This window comes from Trichoderma harzianum (assembly GCF_003025095.1).
Source record: "Trichoderma harzianum CBS 226.95 unplaced genomic scaffold M431scaffold_6, whole genome shotgun sequence".
NCBI classification, from domain to species: domain Eukaryota; kingdom Fungi; phylum Ascomycota; class Sordariomycetes; order Hypocreales; family Hypocreaceae; genus Trichoderma; species Trichoderma harzianum.
The window spans coordinates 2,363,145-2,382,305 of record NW_020209254.1 but is presented as its reverse complement, the minus strand read 5'-3'; the positions used below and the strand labels follow the sequence as shown (position 1 = coordinate 2,382,305).

Sequence of the window (19,161 nt, the reverse complement as noted above, 5' to 3'; positions counted from 1 at the left end):
TGACTGGAATTTTAAGGTGGGCAAAGCTTCCTCGACCTGCGTTAGTGCTTCCAGATCGCGTCGCAAATCGACCGTCACCAAAGCCTCTATTAATTAATTGATTGCTCAAGATGGCGCCCGCCCAACCTGAGCTGAAGAAGGTGAGTTGCCCAGCCCGACCAATAATCATCACTGTGATTCAGATAACTCTCTTGTTCCCCATCAAACGGAGCTGTCAATGCAAATTGTTTACTCTTCCCAATCGATCATCCCCAGCTGACACTGGAAGCTAGTATCTCGACAAGAGGCTGTTTGTCCAGCTTAACGGAAGCCGAAAGGTCATCGGTGTACTCCGTGGATACGATGTGAGAACAACCCGGTACCAAGCGGAGCAAGAGGACGTGGAGAACTAACGGACACAGGTCTTCTTGAACATCGTATTGGACGAGGCGGTCGAGGAGAAAGACGGCGGCGAGAAAATTAGGCTCGGCATGGTGGTGTGTAACACCAGATTCCCTCCCTCAACACAAAGTCTTTTCCCCCTAGAACATACGCTTACTTCAATGCGGCAGGTCATCCGTGGCAACTCCGTGGTCATGCTGGAGGCTCTGGAGAGAATCGGCGGCGACGACAGGCAGAACCGATAATTTGGGGCGGCAACAAGATGGTGAATGGATGCCTGAATATGCTTGTTTGGCGTTTACGGAAACGATACGAAGAGGCGATCATGGGACTTGATACGAACGTCTATTGTTGCTAGATTTTTGGTTTTTATCCGAGCTCAAGAAAAAGAAAACGAAATGCACCCCCTCCAACCAGGAACCTCGCGGCTACTTGCTCTGTGAACCCCAGGCATTCGGGTCATAATGGTCCATATTCTGGCCATTGTACGTTTTCTGCCACCCCTTGACGCCTCCTTTGAGGATGGCGGCCATCATCTCGGTTTCGCCAATCGAATTAAGATACTCTTGAAACCACCCTGCGCATTTCGGCCCTCGACTTCCACAGCTCCCTAGACGTGACCCCCGTTAATCCTCACTTTGCCGGAAAATCAAGACGTACCGCCACAGCACCGAATGAGGCACCTACCACAGTAGAATATAACCTTCTTTATCCCAGCCTGCTTGCAAAGCTGATACACCCCCACACGAGTATGATAGAATGACTGAGCCGGCAGGTTCACAGACGTAGCAATTGTGCCGCCCTCCCAATCATTCCGACGCACATCGACCAGTAAAAATTCTTTCCGCGCGTGATCTCCTGCCGCCTTGGTGTGCTCAATCCACTCATAGACGTCCGAAGGCTCAATGACAGCACAGGGGACGTCAGACGCTGGTATTTCTTCAAAAGCAAGGATAGAGCTGCCTTGCTGTTCAGACGCCATTCTGAAATATCTAGTAGATAGCTGTATGGATGAATTGATTGCTGGTTGCTGATTGCTGATGAATGAGAAGCTCAGATTTTAGAGATTTGTGAGGAATCTAGGGGGATGTACTGGGACGAGCACGAGACCCCGCATTCTCTGACAGCAGATACCATATGTTCATTTCGACTCTAAGCAGAACATCCAATTGAACATCTAATCCCTCCCAGATTTGATAATTCTTCAATTTGTGTCTCTTTTCTGCCCTGAAAGTAGCGATTTTACAGTAAAGTGCATGCCACTAAACATTCAATGTCTAGGTATGTTCAATTACACGGACTATGGTTGCTCATTCACAACTTAGCTTTCATCCAAGAAGGATCAAGGAAGAAAGGAAAAGGCCTTCTGTACATGTATTCTGTATTCAATCTAGTTTAAAAAAGAGCACCTATATATTTTGAATTGCCACACGGGTATTTTTTCCGTTTATTCATACCGCCAGTACTCCTATGATAACCTCCATGTCATTGCCTCTCCAATATCCAAGCATCAATGGGGAATAATCAGGCCCAGTTAATTCAATATTACTTCATTGCGAGTCTCGACTTCAGACCACGCTCTCAAAATCATGGAATACACTGTGGCGTGACACAAGCGCTACTTGAGTGAGAGACATAAAGTATTCAACCCCATTAATCTGCGTCAAATTCGCCATTAATTCAAGTTCTAGAAAATATCCAAACAATCGCTCATTTGTAAGCGTCGCGATAAAATTCCACGGCACACCTTCCGCTCAAATCGCATGATATCTGAGACTGTTGCGACTGCTTTGTAGAGAAGATCGGTGTTGTCGAAAGGTCCGGTATGTACTTGTGCAGGTATAACCTTCTGATGTCAATTTCAGCCCTGCTATCATTGACATTTGCAACTTCATTATAAGTTGGATTTGTCTGACATTTGCTCATCGTATGTCAAATCCTGAGAGGAGGCCTGGAAAGATGCCGTCCAAATCTCTCTATAATCGCGGGGAAGAGAGGAGAGAAGAGCTCATCTCTCTACAGGGGGCGCGGCAGTCATCGGGACTGAATTCCAATCCACATATCCATCGAACCATCCGCTTGGGTCGAAACCAGATAATAGATCGGTAGTCCATGATGTGTGCGTCATGTTTCCCCAATTGTTCTCCATCTGCGGCTCTTGTACCCCGTCATCCGCGAATAGTCCCATATCGTCTAGCCCGGCGCATTCGGTTTGTGGTATGTGCATTGCCGCCTGCCAATCAGCCATTCTCTGATCTGGTTCTGATCGATTGTCGAGATGCATGCTTTCTGACCCTTCAGATACCAGCTCTGCCCACTTTTCTAATTTTGCTCTCGTAATTCGGACTTTTAGCGCAGTCATCATCCAGACATTTTTGTTTACTCTTTCGGTGTCTGCCGAGCATAATTGGAAAGTTGCATTGGCATGCTCGAAGCGGCCGGATATCGCGGAAAGGATTTCAGGAATATTAATCATCAATCCTGGTTGTGTCTGTAGCTGTGTCCGCAGTACGGCCACAGCAGCTGCAAGGTCAGGGTCGTCCAGATCAGGGCGTGCCGTCACACGTTGTCCCCGTGGCATTCCGCATTTGTCTGGTGTCATGTTCGGGTCACACTGTGAGTTTCCCATATCAGAGTTGTACAGGGCAACATTGGGATTATTCGCACTCGGGTCATCTGGCATAGTGGTTTTGCCCTCGTACATTGCTCTGGGAGTCGCCAACCTTGCCCATCGGGCTAACATGACGAGAGCGTAAACAAGGTGTGAGCCCACTGCGGTGGTTTGAAAGTAGTATGTAGAGATGGGAAGGGAGAGCCAAGAATTGAACCACGCCGTTAGAGCGGCGCTTGATTGATATATCTTATCGAGCGGTGAATCCGTAGCCATGGATACAGAAGAAAGGGATTTGGACAGGGAACGGATCAAGTTCTTATCGACAACCGGAGGCTCGTATAAACGAAGCCTGGCGCTATCGAGGAAGAGCTGAAAAGTTTCTATGGCAGATGTTAGTGAGATAGATATTATGCCACATAGTATTCATAAAAGTACTCACTGTCATCTTTCAAATGTTTAGGCATGGAGTCCCGAATTTGGTTGAGCTCGTTTTGAAATGCCAAGACGTAGGCTGAGACAGGAGCTGAAGGAACAGAAGAGACTTCTTCTGGGGCTCTGTCTCTAGAGTTGAGTTCAGATATTCGTTCCGTCAACCTTTGTATCCTGACAAGATATACTAGAGAAATGTCGCTTTCATATTCTGGGTGTTCTTCGAGGTGCCGCATGCAGTCTTGGAGGTATCCGTTGTATCTCATAGGTTCAACTCTTTGAAAATTCATGGATATCCTGTAGGAGGAATAGTGAGTGAGTAAACAAGTTATAGCAATTGATTGAGGTAGCGGGGAAATGACTTACACTGATGCCCAGTACCATGCCCCAGCAAAGGCTCGTCTCTCTTCATTACTTCGGCCATGTATTTCTGGTGGACGAACGACCATTAACCGCGTTCGTTCGTGCACACCCGGGGGTTTGCCCAAACCCATGTCGCCAATCAAACTTCCGGCCAAGGTTATCAAGTTGCTCAGTTGCCCGTGGAGACAACAATGGTATTGCTGATACCCCAGCATGACTATGATTCCCAATAGCAGATCCAGAGACTTTTCCGAGCGGATGAGTAGGTGATCTGCAAGGTGCTTCATCAAATGATACATCTGTGCCCTCATCGATCTGATACTTCGAAAAGAGCTAACCATCCGAATAGCTGCCATTAGAAACGGCCGTCTTGCCGCCAGCACGGCTGCCGAGACATTTGGTGGGACTATGACAAAGGGGTGGACCGGCTGAAGATTCTTTCGATAAAAATCAAGAAGCACCTCGTCTGGCTCCGGAGGCGGCGGTGCCTCCATGGTATCCGGATGGCAAATGCATGATTTCGGCGTAAAGGAGTTGTACGATGGGTCGATAATCCAAGTATTGGCTTGGTTAGATATGCTAGGAATGGCGCTGGACGGGCTTGAGAATGGGGATGGGCGGTCAGAAGAGCCTTCTGTTCCCGGATCTTCGATGTCGTCTTGCGAATGTGAGTCACTCTGAGCTCCAGATAGCTCTCCGGAGGCCTTGAGAAGACTGACAAGGCCGTTCAACCGCTCTTCGATCTGCGCCGTTCGGCTACCCAGGGTTTGTTAGATCGGAGATTCAAAGGGAATTCCAGAATTCTCCACGATTAAAGCTGCTAGCGCCATCGAAACACCGAAATCCCGTTCAAACGGAGTTGTTGCATCAGGGGCCGGGAGCCGAGCTAATACATGTCCGGGACGGCGTATAACGAATAGAGTCGCAGCCGGGAGCTTGCATATAAAGAGAGGGAAACGGAAGTTTCGGACTTACGAAGGTTTGGCCTGTCTCTTCTTTCGAGGGCGATGGATCTGGTTGGAACACTCTTTCAGGAGTCTCTCACATCTATGAGTCGTGACAACAGCAATGGACTTGTTAGTTGACACTCAATAGAAGAACAAAAAGCGTGATTTGGCCGTTCATTACGGAAGGAAAAAAAAAAAGAAAAGCAAAAAGAAGATAGGAACGGCTGATACTGGTGACTATCTCCATCCCACTCTCCGTCCGATGCCATTTCCACCGTATTAGATCCAATGAGAAGGCATTAAAACCCCGAATAAATAAATAAAATAAAAAGGATCTCAGAACTTTTAGCTCTTGTCCCTCATTAGCTCACCTGTCACATTTAGCTCCCGGAGCTTCGTTTGATCGTATACACTTCGCCTTTGCGGTAGCACAGGGAGCGCAGGCGGCTCCCCATTTTGCCGTGGGCAGCTTTGGCCTCTCGGCCCTTGAGCTGTTAGTGGTCGTTGCCGAGGGTTCAGCATCCATTGTTTGCTTGCTCTCGTTATGCCCGCCCTAGGTTATGCAAGCAATCAAAAAGAGGGTACATGGTCGGCCAGGTCTTTTTGCGAGACGGAAGTAGAATGAAGTCCGGCGGGCTTTCGATTTTAAAGGATGCCAGAGACCATTCTCAGAAACGACCCTCGAAGACTCAACGCCTCAAAGCACAGCTGCTTGGGACGGCCTTTTCGCAAAAGTCCGGACTTCCCTCAGCGGGGCGCAGGTCGGGTCTCAGGCGGGATGATTAGCCAATCTGGCACGCCTTGCAGCTCCGGAGAATATCCTGGTCAAGACGCGGAAAATCCCGATGCGTAAAGGCATGAAAAAACGGGCGAGATGCGCAGCCAGAGTAGGCAATGGGAGACATCAAATAGCCTGAGGCGGCCAGCCTAGTCCGGAGGCCAAGTATCCGACGAGGTTCTCGCTCATGCCGCTTGAGAGCTCCTGGATCGCTCCTTGCTGTTTTGATGCCTGCCCAGCTGCTGCTGCCCCACCCGACGCATGGACATCGAACTTACGTGTATCAGTATGGACCGTTCAGCTGGGAGGAGCGGGCTAGTCCTCACTGGGCAGTACATCGCCCACTTGCGACATGCTTGGCGCGTCATGGGCTGGCTAGTCCTAAACGGGGAATACAGCATAATCCGTCTCGGCCGATTACTATTGTACCACTTGCCAGTTCCGTTTCTGAGCTGTCTCCAATTAACCTTATTATTGCGGACTTTGCGTGCTAAGGGTATGCTTATCCCGCGGGAATGATCCAGCAACATGTAGAGTAGAGTACAGAAGCTTAGTCAAGCATGAGTCAACTGAACTGTAAATAGCATCCACGCATGAGTTGGTTGTTTCTCTTGTCATCAACCAGCAACACGTCACGTCTTACCGTTACAACTTCTTACCACCATTACAAAGATCGACACGGAAGACGGATATGCTCGTGGTTTTAGAACCAAAGGACTCAGCCCTGTGGCTGGACCTTTCTCTTCTAGGAAGCTAAAAGTACGGAAAAGCAAAACAAACGCTATTGAATACATCTGTATGGTACATGAGGCTCCAATGGTTACATGGTAGAGCTGCTCATCGATAGGTGCTCCTCGACTCCTACATGCCAAACTCAGCCCTTGTCTAGGCCATTATCTCATGACATCCACGCCTCATTACTTATCCACTGGTCACAAAAGAAATAAAACAAATCAGTGTAAGCCATAGAAAGAAAACGCGTTCCAACCTCCCATTAGCCCGCTTATTTAGACTTGGAAACTCCAGCCCCAATGACACCGGGGAGCTTTTCATCTCCAACGTTGTAGAGCATAGTGACGGACAAGGAGATAGTTCCAAGCATAAGCAAAGTGAAGCCGGCAAAGAGCCAGAACGGAACGCTAATGTCTTTCTTGGCGCACGTAGGCCCCGCCCAATGGGTAAGAGGTCCGTTTTCTTCGGTCCTAGTGCTAAGGCAGTGGCATGCAAAGCAGACAGGGGCGCGGCCGCTGGCACCGGCATCTGCAGATGCGTACTTGTTCAAGCACTCTCCCTGGTGTGAGCAATTGCCGGTCTTGGAGACACAGCTGTCCAGGGAGTCGAAGCAGGCGGGAATAGCTCCTGCGGGGGCTCGGAGGGTGTTTTGCGCCGGCGAAGTTGGTTCCGCCGCGGCCGCAGTCTTATGAAAGTGGGAAATCACCCGCTCCGCCTGGCGCTTGTGAAGTGCTTGGGCCTCGCTCGACAATTTACCAACGCCAGTGAAGAACAGGAAAGTTGTTTGCACTTCGCCAATCTCAGCAAGCGAGGTCAGCCGTGGGAAGCTATCGATCACGTAGTCCAAGTATTCCGGCTTCTATAAACAAAGGTGCGGAGTTAGTTCGGGTTATTTTCTTCGTCCCATCCACCATATACAACAATGCATCCAATACTTTCAATGCGTACCTTTTGGATATCAAAATTAGCCAGCAAACTCTTTCCCTTCCAGCACCGGGACTCGACTGGGTTGGTCATTTCATCATAAGAGCAGCTGATCCCTTTTCCTTTTACAAGCTCGGACGGAGGCGGTTCAAAGCCCGTCGCCCATTCCAGACGGTCGATATGAGGCACATCGGGGATAGTGAATGAGGGCTGCCGCTGTAATTTCGCTCTGGTCTCTTTCATCTGCTCGTCCGTCAAGCCCTGGAGCGCAATGAACAACTGCTTAGGCTCATGGGCAAGCTCATCAAACAATGGAGTAGTGACGCCTCCATATCGATTCATCAACGAAACCACCTCTTCGACATCGACGTCGTCAGGAATATCGCGGACTAAGGAAAAGTAACCGGAATCCGCCAGCTTCAGCAAGATCAGCCGGGCAACGCTGCTGGGAATGGACGGCGGCGATGCGGATTCGCGATTCGGTAGAACGTAAACGTCGGCGGCGGGCTGCGATGCTGCAGCGCAGCTCACAAGTGCTGCGGCAATCCCCAGCGAGAGTTTCATGATGATTTTCGTCTTTGTCGAAGCTATCGAAGCTGTCGTGGATGATGAAGGCGCGCAAAAAGGGCTCGGCATCAACAAGTTGCACCGAGAATATGAAGTACGTAGGTGACGCCTCAGGTGCATGCTAGCTGGATGTGGTTGGCGCGTCGGTGATGGGGGTACAATGTTCCGGTCAGACCCCTGCGTAACCACATGCGACAAATGTGTAATCTGATTGCCTTATCATCTCTGTAGAACTTCATTATCCATCGCAATAGCTTCAAATACACCATGCGCTTGCTCTTTTGACACAGGCTTTCTCTTCTTCCTTGATTGTATTTTTTTTTGATCTTTTGCCGTTTGCAAGCGCACAGAATCTACCGACAAGCCGGGATGCTGCGGCGCGCAGCGGTCGTTTCGCGACAGCGACACGCAAACCTTATATCGAAAGCTTCATCACATCTCCCCTCCCATCGCATCCCTTCCGCTAGCCGACAGATATCCTTTCTACCATGGCGAAATAGACCAGCGGCGGAGGGGCTTCCGGTTTATTTTGCGAAGCCTGTTGTTCCGCCCAAGCCAGGTTCCTTCCGACGTCGCATAAAGTAAGCATTTGCCACGGCTGAGTCGGCGCGATTTTCCCAGAGACTAATATCAAATCACAGCCGAGCCTTTTTTACAACCATAGCCGTATATGCCTGTTGGCAGATATTTGCAACGGTCGTCTTTGACCCGCTGTTAGACTGGGCGGATCATGAATGGGAGGCTTTGTCGGAGAGAGAAAAGAAAGAGATGGAGGATATGGCGGATGAAGACGAGCCGATTCTGTTCCTCCCGTTCCCATTTACGACGAAGGAGGTCAGACAACCGCCGTACAAGGGCTCCGATCCCGAGTGGGCAACCTTCATAGCTGTTAATAAAGACCAGCAGTTGCAGAAAGACATCAAGAGTAAGTACCTAGGCGCAGGGAAAAGCCTTTGAAGCTGCATAATCACTAATTGGCCATCTTCATAGTGGGCCTGGCGGAGCTCATACGGCGAGGCGTGGAACGAAATCCCGCCTATGTTCAGCTACTCGGTGGCCGGGATATCAAACTCAAAAAGCTATGGCTGGATATCATCTATCCCCCCGCACCGCCACCAAAACACTATGTTTCTGGGTAAGACATGAAGTCACCATCGTTTGCTTCGACATGTACATACTAATCCTTGTTTTCACAGTGTCATTATTGACGATGACGGCATATTCTGGGGTGATCGACCGATGGACTCGCTGGCTGCCAACCACGTCAACACGGCCATATACCCAAAAGCAGTAGCATTATCAGTGTGGGCATTTCTTAATTCATTGGCCAGGCAGACAGCCCAAGATATTGGCAAAGTATTGGGATTTAACACGCCACCTCCACCCGAGGCAACATGGCAGGCCGCCATTCTGAATCGTATCAAAGAACAAGGAGAACTCGGGACAACTGGCAAACAGACGGTCAAGGTCCCAGGGCAGCCGGATAAGTCCAACTTTCCGGTCCACACCGGGATCAGCGAAATACCCGGCACCCCATTCAGTGGTGTAAGCCAAGTTGATCCTCGGATTCAGGCAGCTCTTCAGGCCGCCACCGTTACATTTACGAAGAACTGGCAGCCTGCGAAGCAGCCACCAAGCAGGGGCTGCATCAGAGTTGATGGACTGGTAGAGTTGCAGGGAAAGTCTGCGGTCATGGCTGTATACGTCCTCGGGTGGTATGATCCTAAACAACGAAAGTACATGGGCGTCCAGACTGGTTTGAAGCATCTCATACAATTAAAGCAAAGACCAGCTGGTGGGGGCTAATTTGATGGATGTTGATACGAGCACGCGGCATTTGTCTATTTTTTTTGTCTTCTGGTACGGCTTTATATGGATGTACAATATGGACCACGCAGCAGCATTACGGTATGGCATGGCATGGCATGGATCGGCGCTGAGGCTTTTGCCTCCTTTTTGGGTTCTTTTTTTTTTTCATACAATACCACCCCTAGATCAGATGCTAGAGAGAACGTGCTCGTACAACATGGGACGTTACATGTAACAATGGCAAGTGCAAAGTTCTAATTTTAGATGGCTCTCTTCTCACCAAACTGTGCTCGTATTTGGTGTTTGGTTTACATGTGTAGTAAATGCGTCACGTTGTAATGCATTAATAATAGGGCATCCGGGGAGTTGGGGAAGCTCATAATAAGCATCAACCCATGGGAAGGGTCGAGATACAGGGTGATTTACGGGGAGTTAGGGATTAAGTGTTCGGAGTTTCAGAAAGACATTCCGAAGAAATAATAAATAATAAATAGATAAACAACTAAATAATAAATGAAAATCGCTATTTACAAAAGGAAAGAGTACGACATCTGAGGTACTATCTGTCAGACGAAAAAATAGAGTTGCGAAAGTTGGCTCCGGAAGCCTTACTGCATAATGAGCATCATCCTAGACTACGGTACCTAGCTCAATACCTACGTATAGTAGTACTATTCTCGGGTGTCTTTGCGCCTTTTTTAAGTGCTAAACTTGACATGGAGCGGAAAACTATCCGCTCTGCCCCGATCCAGACAAATTAACCACGGAGACATGTGTCACCAGGCTTATATTGTACGTGCCACTAATGTCAGGGCGAGTCATGCCTAGAACCTCCGGGTTTAAGCCTGAGTCGTCCGCGGAATTCCGCATCAAAGCTTGGTGTTCTGGGTGTGCAAATGAGTTTTGATCTGAATCCACCGTAACTTGATCGGGAAGTTGTAGGATTGAACAAGTCTTGTATGGTTGGTTGTAGACTTAGTAAGGAGCTCAGCAGTGAAACAAAAAGGCTGACCCAAAAAAGAAATGGAAAATGAACGAAAAAAAGACAATATGTAATAAGAAAAGAAAGAGTCTTGGCTGGCAAGCATAGGAAGATGCTTGTAAGTTGACAGCTCATATTACGCTACAGTACTGAGCAAAGTCGACAACTTCACGAGTCGTACGGAAACTACTAACCTGTTTGACTTCAATGTCTGTAAGTTGAAGTACAACTAGTGTCACTTTAAGCGGCGCTATTTCATTAAGAGACTCAATTACTATCATTTAGCAAAAAATCATGACATCTTTAGGTATCGTCTCGCAATATGTCTGAAGTTAATTCATAAGACCAGATGACGATGCGGCTTCGGCGTTTTTGTCGATAATTTGTCACTATCTATTGTCAAAGCTCGGAAAGTCTTCACTGGTTCTATAGTTGGTGTCTCCTTAATACCAATGCAGTCAGAATAACAAGCATAGCCGAGCTAATCAATCCAATAGTAGCAATCTTACTACAGGGGAGCAACATGTTCTTCTTAGATTACGAAGCATTTACCCAATGTGACACAAATCGAGACATTACTGAAAAACTCAACAGTTGAAGTTACCTAGCTTAACTACCGCTGTATTTGCGCTACGGCGGGTATTGCCAAATACAGCACGGCTCCGTGAAGGGTGGAAAGGATCTCCCCGAACATTCATCCGTGTCCGCAGGGAAGACCGAAAGGGTAGTACGGCGGTTTATTATTAAGACGCCTTGAAAATGCGGATTCTGGAACACGACGATTGCGGCGTAGCAGCGGCATCGCATTGGAAGCCCCCCTGCGCTATTGGCTATCAGATCAGGAGTTGATGTGCGCATTAGTGCTGATATACTTAGCGAAGACCCCAAGGTCGGCGACCTGCAACAGGGATAGTAGCGTCAGCAAGCCATGCGACGAGAGCCTTGTAAGAGACCACATGAAAATCCCTAACCTTGCCTTGACCCCCATTTACGGAGTTGGGACACAGTACGTCTAAGTAACGTGTTTTCAGTTTCACAGCCAAGCGAAGTAGTTGAAGTCCTTGTCAGGTTGATAACGAAAGACTACGTTGTTTTACTCAATTCCCATTTATTGACATGTTGACATTCTCAGCTGATGAAAAAGAAAGGATACAAGAACCACGGCCCACACCTTGCTGACCGTGAAAAAGGTGGCGTCAGCCATAATAAGCATATAGCTTATTCGGACTTCGCTGGCCATCGAGCTCTTCTCTCCGCACGAACGTACAGATTGTCCGGCTTAATGACCACCTGGTTTGGATCGTACTGAACCGCTTCGTCCATCTTGGCCAACGTAAACCTGTAGCGGTATACTAGCTTGGGTAGGAATATCTTGACTTCCTCCAATGCCAAGTTGAAGCCTATGCAGCCTCGAGCTCCAGAGCCAAAGGGCTGAAACGACCCTGCTGGGCGATTTTTGACTTCTTCAGTGTCCCAGCGGTCGGGATCGAAACGTAGAGGGCTGTCCCATTGCTTAGAGTTTGTGTGGAGGTGGTGTAGAGCCAAGATGACGAGGGAGTCCTTTTTCATCTTGTATCCTCCGGGTAAGATCAGATCAGTCTTGGCTGTGCGGCCTGGTTGGAACGATCCATTGTGTCGCCGCTGTGTTTCCTTGATATACTTATCCAAAAATTTGAGGTTGTGGGTTAGCTCTGGTGTAGCGACTGTATCTTCGTTCCAATCATTGTCGATAAGCTCCTGGAGGATGCGATCTTGCATCCCTTCATAAAAGACTAGGCCATATATCAACCAAGAGAGCAACGCTGCTGTGGTCGAAAAGCCAGCGCCAGCGATGACGGTTACACCTAGAGATGCATGGTCTTTACTCAGCCTGTTTCCTTTACTGTCTCGCGCTCGAACAGCAAAATCTGATGTCAAGCCTGGTTAGCATATCGATGTTCTTTAACAAGCATAGTGAGTAGCTGCATACCGATCAAGTTGTCTGCTTCTAAAGCGGCGTCTTGCAGTTCAAGTTTTTTTGCACCCACTTTGGCATTCTCGACTTCCTCCATTTTTTTATCCAACCGCTCGCGAATCATCTTGGTTACATTGCGGAGTTTTTGAGGGTCCCCAAATGGCAGACTGCCGTACCAAGAGCCATAGCGATTCACTTTCCTGGCCAACATCAAGATTTCAATGATCATAGACACTATCTCATCAAGTGGCGTATCCGGTGATGCAAAATGACGAACTTGCATACCCAAGACGAGCTTGACAATAGCTTGAGACGTTAATTTCAGCATATAGGGGAACACATTCCAAGCTTCGCCGCCTTCGTCTAGTTGATCAAAGACGGAAAATGCGTCCTCGATTGTATCCTGGAGTTTGGGTGCGTAGTGCTTCACGGCCTTGGGACCCAGAGCTGGGGGAAAGAACTTGTGATTTGCGCGCCAGCTGTCAGTGTCTGTACTGCCGAAGAAGATGCCAGCATCTCCCAAATTGAACGCGTGTAGAGGATGTCCGTCAATGACACCCTTGGTGAAAAACTCGCTTTCGGTAAAGAAGATGTTCGTCAGATTGGGATCGTTTGTGTAATTCCACGTAGTGCCGAAGGTGGTGACCGCGAAAAGCTTGCCATATGTTTCAAACAGCCTTTGATGATTACCAAGATGATCAGGGTATATCTGAGTGAAATTGCCAAGATACGGGAGCCCTTTGGGTCCAGGGATCTCGCGCACTGGGCCTCCATCGATAGAGATTGCAATGGGTCCATCAGAAGCAAGTACATCTGCTACTAATGTAAGGTATTGATCATGAGACACAAAGCCAACGCCTAAAGTAGCAGGTTATATGAGTAAATCATGCTATATGTGTTGTCTCGGAATTAAGCACTTACCACGAGGCTCAACGATAGCAAAATGTGACGCAACAAGATCTTGCAAGTCATCAAAGTCTAATGATGCAGAGACTTCAAACTCTATCGCAGTAGACGGCTGCTCTCCCAAGAGATGAAAAAGAGTAGACATTGTGAAATCAGGTAATTTTGCTAGTATATACCAGAGCTATTGAAAGGCCCTGAACAAGACGATCTGTAAACTCAACCAGTGGAATTCTTTCGATGTTATCCAGAGATTGGAGAGAACTTTGTTTTTAAGTGATTTCCTTACTTCTTGTTTAACTTTTTCATCTCTCGCCACGGGTTGCGAATCATCCTCCGCGGAGCCTCCTGATGGCAATAGTATTAATCATGATTCGGGTAACTCTGAGCCGGCAGCCGATTTACAGCATTATGTCCTCGGAATCTGATCATCTAGTAGAAAATTACCTGAAACATGGTATACCTCGGGTTTTGCAGTCAGGTTTTGTGCGCCCTACAGGGAATCGTATAATTTATAATTACTGATGTACTGACCTCGGTTTCGGCCACCTCCAGATAGGTGGGAGTATGTAATGTATACAGTCTCAAGACCCCCTTATTATCCCTTTTGGGAAATAAAACTCGCATCGAATCTCGGACATATTTAGCGGCCTGTACCGCCGCTAAAAGGGTCGATATAACGGCAGTGGCTTTTGATGGCGTTGATCACTGATCCCCCACACACTTCGAGTCAAAAACGAGAAATTGTTCCGAGGAACTTGTACATGAATCGGCCTCAAGAGAGTCGGGTCGGTTTTAAGACTGTGTAGATGGGTGTGTTTTCAAGATTTCCGGTGTATGGCCTCCCTAGAACAGAGTTAAATCAGAGTGAATGGACCATGTTGCGTGATATTTCGCGGCAATGCTCTAAACAAAGAAAGAAGCCACATGGCAATGAGTTAGGCCATGTCAATTTCGGTCAGCGAATGATGACTTTACCAACTTCATTATAACATATGTCTATAAACTTCTGTAATTAGGGGTCCTGGCCGATATAATCCAACATTTCTATCCAGCGGTTTAAGAAGCCACCACCACCCATTCTGGCAACGTATTAACTTCGGCTTCTTTCCATCTTGCATTTTTTCCATACGACGTCTATCCATCATTATGGCAGAGGCTGTGGAATACTCCCAGAAGGAAATTGAGCTGCACAACAGCGCGGGAGATGCGTGGATGGTGATTCATGGAGAAGGTGAGACGGACCAACAACTCTCCTTGGTCTCTATAAGAGCTAGCTAACATTCTTCCATAGTCTATGATGTGACGAAGTATATACAGAGCCACCCGGGTGGCGTTGATGTGCTCATAGAGGCTGCTGGCACCAATGCTAGCGAGGCTTTCGACAATGCCGGCCACTCAGACGATGCATTCGACCTAATGGTGCCACTACGAATAGGCAAACTCAAGGGATACAAGAAAAGGAAAGCGAGAATAGCACTCGCCAAACCAACAACGACTGCGAAAAGCAATACCTCGCCATCTACAGAGAAGATCACGTCTGACACCGCCAAGTACACCATAGTTTCACTTGGTACCGCTGCCTTGTACTACGGTCTTACTACGTCCGGCGTGGATCGTGATATAATGTCTAAAGCCTCTTCACTTGGCAAGAATCTAGTCACATTTGCGCCGAAATGGGCTGTCTCTTCTGACACTGTTGTTACTTCCACCTCTTCAAAGCCTGGCTTTTTAATGGGAATGCTAGTTGGAGCCGGTGTTCTGGCATCAGTCCATACTCTGATTGCTCGTAGGCTGCTCCAGATTGTCGTTTCCCTAGACTCGCCAAGATATCCCTACCATTTCAAGGTACCAAAGGCCCCTGAGTTCAATCTTCTACAGCAAAGGGGATGGCTAGACTCGGAGGCAGCTGCATCTGCGATTCCACTAGCCAAAAAAGAGTTGGTGTCGCCAAACGTATACCGTCTGACATTCACCTTGCCCTCTTCGCATCCCATACTTGGTTTGCCAACAGGTCAACATGTGGCCACTACCGCAGTTATTGACGGAGAAACTATAACGCGATCTTATACTCCAACGTCGAATAACGCCGACAAGGGCATCTTGGAGCTCCTCATCAAGGTCTACCCCAACGGTAAAATGACAAATGGCTACTTGGCCAACCTAAACATTGGCGATGAGGTTCACTTCAGAGGTCCCAAGGGAGCGATGCGATACTCTCGGCAATTATGCAAGAAGATGGGCATGGTAGCTGGCGGCACGGGGATTACACCTATGTTCCAGATTATCCGGGCCGTCTGCGAAAGTGACCGTGATACCACGGAGATCAGCCTCATCTACGCCAACCGGACAGAGCAGGATATCCTTCTCAGGGAGGAGCTGGATACCTTTGCTAGGCGATACCCAAAAATCTTCAAAGTATACTATGTACTTGAGAACCATTCTTCTGAGTGGAAATTTGGGTCTGGCTATGTGACGAAGGACATGATGGCTGATATGTTTCCTTCTTCGAGCGAGGAGGGAAGCAGGATTATGATCTGTGGACCACCTGGAATGGTTACCGCAGCCAATAAGTCGCTGGTAAGCCTGGGGTACAAGCAGCCTGGCGCAAGTGCAAAGATGAGCGACGAAATCTTTGTCTTCTAGGAAATCTCTCTGTATCCTTGATCTCGGCATCTCGGTATTGCTAGAGATTTTCTTGTAAGTCTGGGTTCGCTTTGTAGAATAGATTACTCTACCTTACCTAGTGACAAAATTAAGATCTATTCAGCATTGGTCATCTCATTTACGAAAATGATACAACTAGAACTACATTTAGATAGAACGGATAGATAATGTGACATAGCTCATTAGAGTGCATGCGTGACCTATTGGAAAGATTCTTGATTAGTAAATGTGAAATCATGTACAAATGTTAACCTTGGCTTAAGTTTCCAAAAGGGAACATCAGATCTGAATCGGACACTCCCTTGACAGGCATCGTTACATTCCGAGGTTTTGCGGCTGCCGGCACATAAGCCCACTGAATGATCAGCGCAGGGACCATATCTAGCAAAGGAGAAGCGTAGAACAAATATGAGCTACCCTAATACATTTGACGTCTAATTCCAAGCCTTTAATTGTGTCTTGCTTGTAAATCTTTCGGTTTGTCTCTAGTGTTGAATGACTTAAAATTGCTTTATTAATCACTCTAGTTACCCTGATCATTTGCCAAATTGTCATTGAGCATAGATTGCTCTGCATTTGTATACTAGAAAAGGCTCGAGAGCTGCGCACCAGTTCTCATGTAATCGCTCTAGACATATAGACTCAATGGCAGAGAGACTAGATCATGATTGTCATAGAGTATATATTAGAGGTTGATTACACCCCCAGCTCGTAATGGCTTTTTTTGCCGGATTACGGTATGCAAAGGTTAGGATGTGTGGTAACCCAGATGCTTCCCACCCAGCTCATTCCCGCACTGATAGTACGGCCACTTTGTTTAACATCTCATGCTATGCACACACTCTGTTTAAGAGCATAGCTTGTACATAGAATTTATTCAACGAGTGCCCTGAAAACCCGATACCTTCAATGCATATACAGCGAATAGTACGTGACGCCGTAGGAGTACAGGTTATTAGCAGGGGTTGACTAAACAAAACTACATATTCATGAACCATGTCTATGCAGGCTAACTTAAGCCAGCTGATATAACTCTCAGATTTGGCATGTCTATTCCGAATACCTGCTGCATTTGAGCATAATTGGAAGACTCTCGGGGTAATAATCATAATGAAATACTCATGAGTCCGCTACCAGTTCAATGTCAACAGCGGCATCTCTGCGGAACCACGATTACTCACTATGGGACCAATGACAAATGTTGCACCAGACTTTGTTTCTGACGTAAGGTGTCTGACCAAGCGATATTACTAATGTGCGCTTCATGCCATTACCTCAATTCTTACCGATCTAGTTTATCATAAAGCACCAGTTATTATATGCCATTGTAGTTCAACAGCAGGAAGTGAATTAGGCGACTGAGCTGATATTTAAATAACATAACGTAAGCATTTACCTGCATCTGAATCATCCAACAGGAGCTCCACTGCAGTCCCGATTGAGAAGAGCTATAATAAGAGCTCGGCTTTAATTCATCAGGGTGATGACAAGAATTTCCCTTTTCATCCGACCACATTGATTGATAAGCGGACTTGTACAAAACGTCGCAGTAGATTTTTACAAGCCAGTAAGATTATAGTTTGAATTACGGAGTATCATTTGCAGTTTCTAGTAGTTCTTGGCGACTGGTCCACTATTCTACGATTTTCAGGACGCAGAGTTGCCAGGGCGTTGTGAATAAGCTTGGAATAAAGGCTGTGTCTCGAGAAACTACGAGAACTATTTGCTCTGTGTCGCCGAGAGAAGAAAGATATACCAATACGTTGATTAAAGGTGTGCTTTTTTTTTTTTTTTATACACGTTCCCGAAGTGATATATATCTCTCGGATTATCGAAAGGCGGATGAATGAATTAGTGTTATGCAGGTATAGAAGAGAGTGTATGTCACATGTTAATCATTGTCTATTACATACAACTAATTCGGAGTGTGCGTACATGAACTCGCTTATATAGTGTTACCTAAATCAGGAACTCGCTTCTGGCCCTGTCTACGGTAGACATCACCACTAGCCGGTCAAGCTGGTCGGTCAAACTGGCCAACCAACTGAACCGGTCAAAAGGATCAAGCGTGCTTACGCTAGTGCTTAGCTATAATCAAGTAAGCCCTTGAGTCCAGATCTACAGTCAATATGCGTCTGTTTACGAAGCGACCTATGACATGAATGCGTTTACGATGTTGTTACATGGCGCACCATCCAACCCCTGAAACTATTGAACAGAATAATGAAGCAACAATAATAAATAAAATGATAAATGAAAAAAAGATAAAAAGAAGTAATAAAAGAGAGATAATGAAAGAGATAAACTATCTTTATCCATATCTTTCCTTGTTCATGTCTTGAGGCTAGTCTAGTACACACCACCAAACACTATCGTCTACCCAAATAACTAACTCCTCGGAGAATCAGATGCTTAGAGAAATTGATACGATGAACTATTCTTGATCACATGTATATAAACCTTATCAAACGCCTACCTTTGAATTGAGAAGACAATATGAGTGACTGGCAAGGATTCTTATATGAATTTTCTGTTACCCCATTTTCGAACACTTATATTCTGTCCCTAGTGAAAGAAAAGGGGGAGGCGGTCAATAGCAGCAAGCTATCAATCATGAGGAAAGCCACGACGATCTAACTTATCTCGTAAACTCAGACGACGTCTCTAAGCCACCGGAACCTCATACACATTCTCGACCTCTAGCGGCTAGGCAGACGCATTATATATCCACCAATAGTTGCCACACAATATCGTGATCGGACACTTTAAAGCTAAGCATAGGGCGTGATGTAGTCTTAAGTTGATTGATTGGTGTCCACTTTCCGCTTCCTGCCGCTCCTGCCGCTCAAGGGAAAGTGTCTTGTATTTCCGGTCCGGTGGCAGGCAGACACAATCTTCTTTCTCGCTTCTTTAGGTCGATTGACTTACACAGACAGCTGTGTTGCTGTTGAAGATGCAGAGAATTTAGTCAGATTACATACATACTCTTTGATTCTTCACTAATCAAATTGTCATTGCTAAAACTACCCACTCCTTCAAGTCTTCGAATACACTTGCCCAACCACCCCTTCTATCGCCCACGACCACCCAACCTGATTAACCCGTATTTAA

At 47.0% G+C, this 19,161-nt stretch overlaps 6 protein-coding genes across 6 annotated transcripts; 3 read left to right on the top strand and 3 right to left on the bottom strand.

Moving 5' to 3' along the window:
• Positions 1–64: 64 nt before the first annotated feature.
• M431DRAFT_439995 (hypothetical protein) lies at positions 65–828 on the top strand. Its single transcript, XM_024915191.1, has 4 exons — positions 65–140; positions 273–344; positions 402–476; positions 552–828. Exons 1-4 carry the CDS (start codon positions 111–113, stop codon positions 624–626), a joined length of 252 nt encoding a protein of 83 aa, XP_024774935.1. The 5' UTR covers positions 65–110; the 3' UTR covers positions 627–828.
• Positions 810–1,363, bottom strand: M431DRAFT_85680 (hypothetical protein; the record flags this gene model as incomplete). The annotated part of the gene is made up of 2 exons (XM_024923586.1): positions 810–987; positions 1,065–1,363. 2 exons carry the CDS (start codon positions 1,361–1,363, stop codon positions 810–812), a joined length of 477 nt encoding a protein of 158 aa, XP_024774934.1.
• Positions 1,364–2,389: 1,026 nt separating this feature from the next.
• M431DRAFT_84929 (hypothetical protein) lies at positions 2,390–7,732 on the bottom strand (the record flags this gene model as incomplete). Its single annotated transcript, XM_024923491.1, has 8 exons — positions 2,390–3,344; positions 3,431–3,721; positions 3,791–4,543; positions 4,763–4,834; positions 5,106–5,272; positions 6,289–6,370; positions 6,526–7,103; positions 7,193–7,732. The coding sequence occupies 8 exons, from the start codon at positions 7,730–7,732 to the stop codon at positions 2,390–2,392; spliced, it is 3,438 nt and encodes a 1,145-aa protein (XP_024774933.1).
• A 372-nt stretch (positions 7,733–8,104) lies between these two features.
• On the top strand, positions 8,105–9,541 carry M431DRAFT_84935 (hypothetical protein; the record flags this gene model as incomplete). The annotated part of the gene is made up of 4 exons (XM_024923493.1): positions 8,105–8,316; positions 8,377–8,660; positions 8,726–8,870; positions 8,932–9,541. The coding sequence occupies 4 exons, from the start codon at positions 8,105–8,107 to the stop codon at positions 9,539–9,541; spliced, it is 1,251 nt and encodes a 416-aa protein (XP_024774932.1).
• Positions 9,542–11,744: 2,203 nt separating this feature from the next.
• On the bottom strand, positions 11,745–13,531 carry M431DRAFT_495469 (hypothetical protein; the record flags this gene model as incomplete). Its single annotated transcript, XM_024917364.1, has 3 exons — positions 11,745–12,433; positions 12,496–13,338; positions 13,402–13,531. 3 exons carry the CDS (start codon positions 13,529–13,531, stop codon positions 11,745–11,747), a joined length of 1,662 nt encoding a protein of 553 aa, XP_024774931.1.
• A 1,001-nt stretch (positions 13,532–14,532) lies between these two features.
• Positions 14,533–16,029, top strand: M431DRAFT_85305 (hypothetical protein; the record flags this gene model as incomplete). The annotated part of the gene is made up of 3 exons (XM_024923537.1): positions 14,533–14,617; positions 14,678–15,042; positions 15,106–16,029. The coding sequence occupies 3 exons, from the start codon at positions 14,533–14,535 to the stop codon at positions 16,027–16,029; spliced, it is 1,374 nt and encodes a 457-aa protein (XP_024774930.1).
• Positions 16,030–19,161: the final 3,132 nt, after the last annotated feature.

What these genes read in the sequence shown, in the direction of transcription:
- M431DRAFT_439995 (XM_024915191.1), top strand. Translation starts at nt 111, where the DNA reads ATGGCGCCCGCCCAACCTGAGCTGAAGAAG. An exon ending in CCCAACCTGAGCTGAAGAAG is followed by an intron (nt 141 to 272) that starts GTGAGTTGCCCA and finishes ACTGGAAGCTAG; the next exon opens with TATCTCGACAAGAGGCTGTT. An exon ending in GTGTACTCCGTGGATACGAT is followed by an intron (nt 345 to 401) that starts GTGAGAACAACC and finishes TAACGGACACAG; the next exon opens with GTCTTCTTGAACATCGTATT.